The sequence below is a fragment of the Mesoplodon bidens genome, assembly GCF_964165515.1.
Source record: "Mesoplodon bidens genome assembly, chromosome: 1".
Taxonomy (NCBI): Eukaryota; Metazoa; Chordata; class Mammalia; order Artiodactyla; family Ziphiidae; genus Mesoplodon; species Mesoplodon bidens.
Window position 1 is genome coordinate 38,296,740 of NC_138176.1, and position 8,772 is coordinate 38,305,511.

Below are 8,772 nucleotides of genomic sequence, written 5' to 3' on the forward strand. Positions count from 1 at the left end.
GATTGTTTATTTGAGGTTTTTCTTGTTTCTTGAGGTGAACTTGAATTGCTATGAACCTCCCTCTTAGAACTGCTTTTGCTGCGTTCCATAGGTTTTGGATCGTTTTGTTTTCGTTGTCATTTGTTTCTAGGTATTTTTTTATTTCTTCTTTGACTTCTTCAGTGATTTCTTGGTTATTTAGCAGTGCACTGTTTAGCCTCCATGTACTTGTGTTTTTTATGTAATTGATTTCTAATCTTATAGCGTTGTGGTCAGAAAAGATGCTTGATACGATTTCAATTTTCCAAGGCTTGATTTGTGACCCAAGATGTGATCTATTCTAGAGAACGTACCATGTGCACTTGAGAAGAAAGTGTGTTCTTCCACTTTCAGGTGGAATGTCCTAAAAATATCAATTAAGTCTATCTGGTCTATTGTGTCACTTAAAGCTTTTGTTTCCTTATTTATTTTCTGTCTGGATGATGTGTCTATTGGTGTAAGTGGGGTGTTAATGTCCCCCACTATTATTGTGTTACTGTCGATTGCCTTATGTATTGAGGTGCTCCTATGTTGGGTGCATAAATATTTACAGTTGTTATATCTTCTTCTTGGATTGCTCTGTTGATCATGATGTAGTGTCCTTCCTTATCTCTTGTAACAGTCTTTATTTTAAAGTCTATTTTATCTGATATGAGTATTGCTACTCCAGCTTTCTTGTGATTTCCATTTGCATGGAATATCTTTTTCCATCCCCTCACTTTCAGTCTGTATGTGTCTGTAGGTCTGAAGTGGGTTTCTTGTAGACAGCATATATAAGGGTCTTGTTTTTGTATCCATTCAGCCAGTCTGTGTCTTTTGATTGGGGCATTTAATCCATTTACATTTGAGGTGATTATCAATATGGATGTTCCTATTACCATTTTCTTAATTGATTTGGGTTTGTTTTTATAACTCTTTTTGTTCTCCTGTGTTTCCCACTTAGAGAAGTTCCTTCAGCATTTGTTGTAAAACTGGTTTGGTGGTTCTGAATTTTCATAGCTTTTGCTTGTCTGTAAAGCTTTTGATTTCTCTGTCGAATCTGAATGAGATCCTTGCTGGGTAGAGTAAGGTTGTAGGTTTTTTCTTGGTTGTAGGCTTTTCCCTTTCATCACTTTAAATATGTCCTGCCACTCCCTTCTGGCTTGCAGAGTTTCTGCTGAAAGATCAGCTGTTAACCTTATTGGGATCCCCTTGTATGTTATTTGTTGCTTTTCCCTTGCTGCTTTTAATAATTTTTCTTTGTATTTAATTTTTGATATTTTGATTAATATGTGTCTCGACATGTTTCTCTCTGGGTTTATCCTGTATGGGACTCTCTGCACTTCCTGGACTTGATTGGCTATTTCCTTTCCCATGTTAGGGTAGTTTTTGACTATAATGTCTTCAAATATTTTCTCAGACCCCTTTTTTTTTTCTCTTCTTCTTCTGTGACCCCTCTAATTCGAATGTTGGTGTGTTTAATGTTGTCCCAGAGGTCTCTGAGACTGTCCTCAATTCTTTTCATTCTTTCTTCTTTATTCTGCTCCCTGGAAGTTATTTCCACCATTTTATCTTCCAGCTCACTTATCCATTCTTCTGCCTCAGTTATTCTGCTAGTGATTTCTTCTAGAGTATTTTTAATTTCAGTTATTGTGTTGTTCATCATTGTTTGTTTGCTCTTTAGTTCTTCTAGATCCTTGTTAAACATTTCTTGTATTTTCTCCACTCTGTTTCCGAGATATTGGATCATCTTTACTATCATTACTCTGAATTCCTTTTCAGGTAGGTTGCCTATTTCATCTTCATTTATTTGGTCTTGTAGGTTTTTACCATGCTCTTTCATCTGTAACATATTTTTGTCATTTCTCGTTTCTTTTTTTTTTTTGATTGGTGTGGCTGTATTCCTGTCTTACTGGTTGTTTGGCCTGAGGCGTCCACACTGGAGTTTGCAGGCGGTTGGGTAGAGCTGGGTCTTGGTGTGAAATGAGGACCTCTGGGAGTCCTCACTCTGATTAATATTCCCTGGGGTCCGAGGTTCTCAGTGAGTCCAGTGGTTTGGACTTGGTGCTCCCACCACAGGAGCTCAGGCCCAACCTCCAGCCTGGGAACCAAAATCCTGCAAGCCACATGGTGTGGCAAAAAAAAAAAAAAAAAGAAAGAAAAGAAAAAGGAGCAGTTCAATAACAAAGAATAAAAAATAAAATAAAATTAGAAAGGTAAAAATATATTAGGAAAAATAAAAATATAATCAAAACAAATACAACAAGGTAAAACAAATCCACCACAGAGAAAAGGAAAAAAAAAGGAGGGGGAAAAAGCCAAAAGGAGCAGAATAATAACAAAGTATAAAGAACAAAATAAAATTCCAAAAATAAAAGAATTATTAGAAAAAATGAAAATATAAATGAATCAACTACAAGGTGAAACAGAACCCCAATCTAAAAGAGGAAAAAAGAAAAAAAAAAAAAAAGAGCCTTGGCTATGGGGGGCAGACTTTAGGCAGGGGGTGGAACTTAGGTAGGGGTGGTGCTCAAGTGTGGGGCGGGGCCTCTGCTTAGGACCTGTGCGGAAGGGGAGAGGCAGCACGTCCAAACGGGAGCCTCTGGAGTGTGGAGTTCCAGAGTTTGGAGGTAAGGCCCTGGGTGAGGGTGTGTGGCTGGGGTTTATGCCCAGCATGTTGGAGGGGGTCTCAGAGGGGGTCTCCGAGTGCAGAGGCAGGGCTGTGGGTGGGGGTGTGGGGTGAGGCTTGGGCTCTGCAGGGTAGGAGGGAGGCTCCAGGGCAGAGGATTAGGCCTGGGAGCCCAACAGGCTCCCCGGTGCCTAAGTGGACAGGGAAAGCACTGGCCACGTTCCCTTCCCTTCCTCCATGCCTACCCCCACCCAGGGTCTCTCCTGTCCCTGCTGGACCCCTAATCGTGGCCCCACCTCCCACCCCTCTACCCAGGGAAAATTTTCACAGTGGTTAATGGGTTCATGTATTGTTAAAGCTTGAGACAGTTAGAAGGCGCTGTTCCCAGACCCTGGTTGCTCTTGATAGACTGAACAGAAAATAATGCCAGCTCCCAAGACTGTCTTCCCTTTGATATGAGTGACCATAGCAACTGGCTCTGTGAGTGAGTGAGGAGTGAGCAGTGTCTGTGTGGCAGATAGGCTGAGCTCAGTGTGAGGGGTGTGTTCAGAATACAAATCTGTATCCGTGACAACAAAAACATAAATGTATTTTTTGTTATCACATTGTAACCCACATACTGACCAAACAGGATGTTTCACCATATATCCTAAAGGTAGAGACTGGGTATTGTTTCTTTTGTGTATTCCCAGTGTTTGGCACAGAGCAACCTGACCAAAGTTGTTAGATGAATAACCATGCCATAGCCATTTAATTTATTGAGTTGGTTGGGAGTTCCCTGGTGGCCTAGTGGTTGGGGTTTGGAGCTGTCATTGCCATGGCCCAGATTCAATCCCTGGTCAGGGAACTGAGATCCCATGAGCCACGTGGCATGGCCAAAATATTTTTTCTTAATTTTTTTAATAAGTAAATAAAATTTTAAAAATAATTTGAGTTGGTAATAATACATTTTGTAGTTGGAAGTTTGTGGGATTTAAGGAATACATAGGCAAATTTAGATGAACTTCAGTTTTAATTTCATATGTGAATGTTGGGAGCTGAATTTCATATCAGATCTAAGGCAGCCTAACATAATACCTGTAAATGAGCCCAGTATTAGTCTCTGCCTCCCCCAACCAAATTCTCCCCCTCATGTTCTTGTGGAATGCATTCTGAGGTTTGTTTGACTTCATCTTGGAAATCCTGAAATAATTCCACTTAAAAAAAAAAATCACTCTGCAAGGTCCTAGAGTACAGTGATACACAGCACATTGAGTCTGTTGCTAAATGCTATTTGTATGTCATGGTTCAATTGTTTTTCTTTCATTTTATTTTTCCAGAATATTGACAGAGTTGTGTTTGTTGGGAATTTTCTCAGAATCAATATGGTCTCCATGAAGCTGCTAGCATATGCCATGGATTTTTGGTCCAAAGGACAGCTAAAAGCTCTGTTTTTGGAACATGAGGTAGGTTGAGTTCACATGGACTTAATTGTCCTACATGGAAGTTTTTGGGTTTTCTAACATATGAGTGGGTTCCTTCGTTTGCATTTATGCAAAAGATAAGGAAGAACATTATATAAAATGGAAGCTCTATTATCCAATAATCAGGACTAGTAGATGGTTAATTTAAAAAAACAAACAAAAAAAAGTTTAAATGGGTAATCATGGAAAAATATCTCCCTACTTTTACCACTCTATTTTAATGTAAAATGTATAAATGTTCATTCACTCACCAATTTCTTGATGTAGGACCAAGACCTATTTTTGAGCATGGGTTCTGCTGATCAGAGCTTTGTAATTGTCTTTTTATTTTCATAATCCACAAGTATTATGCACCTTTTATGATTTCTGGTTTGTTTCTTTAAAGTAGATCAAGAAATTAAAGATCCTTATGAAGCAATTTGGTTGCAGAGTCATTCTAGATTTTCCCAATCTTTCATATGTAGAATCCACCTAAATAGAGAGCAGTGGTTTGTGACTACCTTTTTCAATCTTTGTTTCATTTTTTTCCATTTTATTGAGATATAATTGGCATATAACATTGTATAAGTTTAAGGTACACAACAATGATTTGATATATGTATATACTGTAAGATGGTTATCAGTGTAAGTTTAGTTATCGTCCATCACCACACATTGTTACAAACATTTTTTTTTCCTTGTGATGAGAACTTTTAAGATCTACTCTCCTAGCAACTTTCACTTGTTAACTAGCTTTTTAATCTTTCTCAAGAATTTAACTGGATTTTCAAAGAGGTGACCATTCATCTTGTACTTTTTTTATTGGTTTAGGTGGCATATAATTACATTAGATTATTACATTAACAATCAAACTGTCATAAACAAATTTGAGGATAAACACAGGTGACTCTTGGCAAGTAAACAACTCAGCTGGTGAGAACAGAAGTGCTTGGGCTGCTCCAAGTAGCCTGGTGGCCTTGAGAGGCTGGTGTGCTAGCCATTAGGCAGCCTGTTTACAGAAGAAGTGGAGCGCTCCGGTTAATGCAAAGAGTCCCTTATATCCAGTTTCTACACTAATGCAAATCGGAGGTTTCTAAGACTGAGTGGGGAGCCCTCATCTCTTCCCACCTCTTCTATTCCCCTTTAAAATCAATACTGTAGAGAACAGCTGTTTATCACAGGAGGTACCCAAAGCCTTGGGTATATTGCAGCAGAAAGAACATTGGGAGAACGAGTGTCATAAATTTTAATTGTAATGAATAACTACTGTGGCATTTTTCTCATCTCCAAACTGAATAATTTATTTGAAAAGTTGCTGATGCATTTATAAATTATTTAGAGCTCTCTAAGCCTATGTTTTGTTTTATTAAAGCATCTAAAACAATATGAAGTTAAATACCAAATAGTTAACTGTTTAACTATACTAAAGAAAGTTTTTGTTTTTGTCTTTTTAAGGAGGCTAAGGCATGAAGTGATATAACTTTTTTGTGGGGGGCAAGGGCAGTGGAGTCTCAGAATTTTCACTCCCCCTCCTCCAACCAGAGCAGCTCCTTTTCTATCTGCTTAGTTACCGATTTCCCTTGTAAGATTTTGTTTAAAAAAGTAATTAAAATGAAAAAGAAGACCACTCTTCTAGCCCATCTGGTGTTGCCATATTCAGCGATTAAAAATATAGGACACAGTTATTTTACCTGGCATTTATCTGGCAACCCTAAGTTTAGATCCTCTTGGACTAAGGCAGAAAACAAACCCTGGAAGCCGTCAGGGATTAAAAGCCATCTACAAGGGCACACAGGTAGTTAGTTGATGGTAAGATAAGGAAAAAGAGCCAGCCTTTGGGGGAAACCTACTTCTCTGGATAAAAAGGCATATCCCTTTGTACAATCTTAGGCCTCTGTGAACGATGGCTTTGGTTTGTTACTAAGTATCATAACTCAGTCTCTATGGCGGATGAAAGTAGAGCAATTTTGTATCTCCTTGTAGATGTTTCTCAGAAAATTCTCTACCTTCTTAGGTTCATTCTCGCTTAGGCAGGTCTTCCTGGAGGATATTATGGAGAGAGGACTTTTGGGAGGTGCTGGTGAGGTGGCCTTCCTGCCCTGCCTGGAGTCCTCACTCACTCAGTCCCACTCACTCCACTTATGTAAGTGTGCGTCTCCTAAAAGAAGTAGTCTAGCCAAGCCATTGAGAGCACAGGCTCTCACTGACTTGGAGACCTTAGGCAATGACTCTACCTCTCCATTTCTGTTTTAGCTTTTGTGAAACGGGGTGATAATATTATTTGTCTCATAAAGTTACTGTGACGATTAAGTGAGGAAATCCATGTAAATTTCTAGCATATCGTGAGCCCTCAGAGGTTAGCTGGCAGTGGAGGCAAAGATGCTACCATGTAGTGTTCTGCCAGCTGCCACCCATTTCGCAGTAAGTAACTGTCGAGTCAGGCAAATACCAGAGGAGTAGAGTCTCTTGCCTTTTGGAAACCAGCTTCTCTAAACATTTCCATTTTTCAGCTTCCTTCATTTTCACAGATACGTGAGCTTTTCCTTTACAGATGAGCAAAGGGAAACTTGAGCTGATTTAGATGCCTTTCCAGGATCTACTGAGGGAAGCTTAGAGCTATGCCTTGTGAGACATTACAACTTTGAAGTCAGATAGATTTGCGATTGAACTCTGGCACAACTCATGTGACCTTGAAAGGGTAATTTACTTTATTACCTCCCATTTCTCATCTGTGGAATGGGAGTAATAATGTGAATTTTGCCATGACAAGGATTAAAATGAAATAATCATAATCCTAAAAATCCTAAAAATTGTCAACACTGATGTAGTATACACTGTGGTGCCAGACATTTTTCTACACACTTTACGTCAGTTAATTTATTTAATGTATATAAACAAATAGATATCCAATGCATTTTTTATTTTTATTATTATTATTATTATTATTATTATTATTATTATTATTATTATCATTATTATATCATGTTTCATGCCAGAGGTCAGATTTTAAGTTTCTTGTATCTATAGCATTAGGGGGCAGCATCCCTCGAATTATAAAAAACAGTAGGTATTGGACTAAGGTTCAGAGATAATCGTACAGAAGTTTTCTCATTGTTGTTGTAGGGTTATTTTGGAGCTGTTGGGGCACTGCTGGAACTGTTCAAAATGACTGATGACCAGTAGAGATGGGCCACAGATGGAACAGCCTTCTGTGGGAACAGGGATCCAAGCTCTGCGGCTGGAGAGGGTGAAAGCCACTGTGGGACGGAAGCCAAGCCATTATGGCAGATGAACCTGCTGGATTTGTAAATAATTAAAATCCTTCTAGCTGATCTTTTACTCTTGGGTTTTGAGCTTATGATTCAAAATGGGGAATACAAGAGTTTTTTCTGTATACTGTATTTTTTAAAATAATATTTGTGCAGCGTGGCCAAACCTACCAATCTTATGCATTGACTTTGAAAAATTATATGATGTTTAAGAAGGACCTGAAATGTAAGTGCTGTTTATTTTTCTTCTGGGGTTTACTGATCAGTGTGGTAATTTTAACTTCATTTAGTAATTACTCTAGGAGATTTTACCTTGACTTATATTTTTCATGACGTTTCATGATTTGCTGTTGGTTTCAAATGAAACTACAAATCTGTCATGTTTTACTGTGAACACTATTTCGTTTGTTTGTTTACCTTTTGGGGTCTTGTTTTTTCTGTTTGAATGTCTTAGGGAAAAAGAGAGTCCTTCCCCCCGTTTCTGTCCTCGGATAACTCCCCGTCCCCCCTCCAATACTGTTCTTTAATGTAATTGTTCCTATTAATCAAGGTGCTGACCAACTCAATACAAAGTTAAGCACGAGATCTAAAGCTCTCAAAAGTGCCCTTGAAGAGAAAACTCTGAAAAAGTGTTCATGAATTTAGTGAGTCTGGCAAAAATTGAAAATTATATGCAATTTTGTCATATCCCTTATGAACATATAGTGTTGCGTTAGATTTATTTTATGTGAGGTTATGTTAAATTGAAATGTTCTCTGATGAAGTGTCCTCATCCATGCACAGCGTATGAATGGCAACAAATCCTTGTGCAAGATGTTGGGATTTACAGGGGAAAGTCTCCCGGTAGATTAACTGTTCACATTGGGATGTTTAGGAGAAGTCATGGGTTGAGATGTCATGTAGTAATATATGTGTTCTGTACATGTATGTAGCTAGGAGCTTTGTAACAAGGCATCTTAAATAATAATAAAGTTGTTTTTTATTTGAGATATTTTAAACTGTATTTCAATCCCACTTTCTAAAATTAAAAAAAAATTATGATACTGATCTATATATATTTTTTCTGTTTGAAAGATATCATTGGGACTGATGGGTAACTTTCAAATGAGAGTCTTGTACAAATACTGAAACACGTGAGACCTAATGATTTAGAACTAATTAATCTTTTGAGTTGAGCATATTGCTGAAAGGGATTTTTGAAGGGCAGTACAATTGCTCCATGATGAAACTTTCCTTCTCTGCCTTCTGGGCACTGTCTTTAATTTCCATGTCTTCAAGTCTTGAAGAAGTTGATGTTAATGGAAGTATTCACTTGTCTGGTTGAAATAAAGCCTGTTTCTGTTGTGATTTTTTTTTAGTGTATATGTTATTTTCATTTCTTAACCTTTATGTCCATCTTATCTACTTTTGTATCATAAAATGAATATGTGTTGTA

At 37.9% G+C, this 8,772-nt stretch overlaps 1 protein-coding gene across 5 annotated transcripts in view; it reads left to right on the plus strand.

Moving 5' to 3' along the window:
- The window catches only part of PANK1 (pantothenate kinase 1), a 69,767-nt gene extending 61,083 nt beyond the window's left edge, over positions 1–8,684 (plus strand). For all 5 annotated transcript variants that reach the window (XM_081251729.1, XM_081251730.1, XM_081251731.1 and 2 more), the window contains 2 exons: positions 3,946–4,071; positions 7,192–8,684. In XM_081251729.1, the coding sequence (XP_081107855.1) occupies positions 3,946–4,071; positions 7,192–7,251 (186 nt within the window). In that variant the 3' untranslated portion in view covers positions 7,252–8,684. The remainder of the gene's footprint in view (positions 1–3,945; positions 4,072–7,191) is intronic.
- Positions 8,685–8,772: the final 88 nt, after the last annotated feature.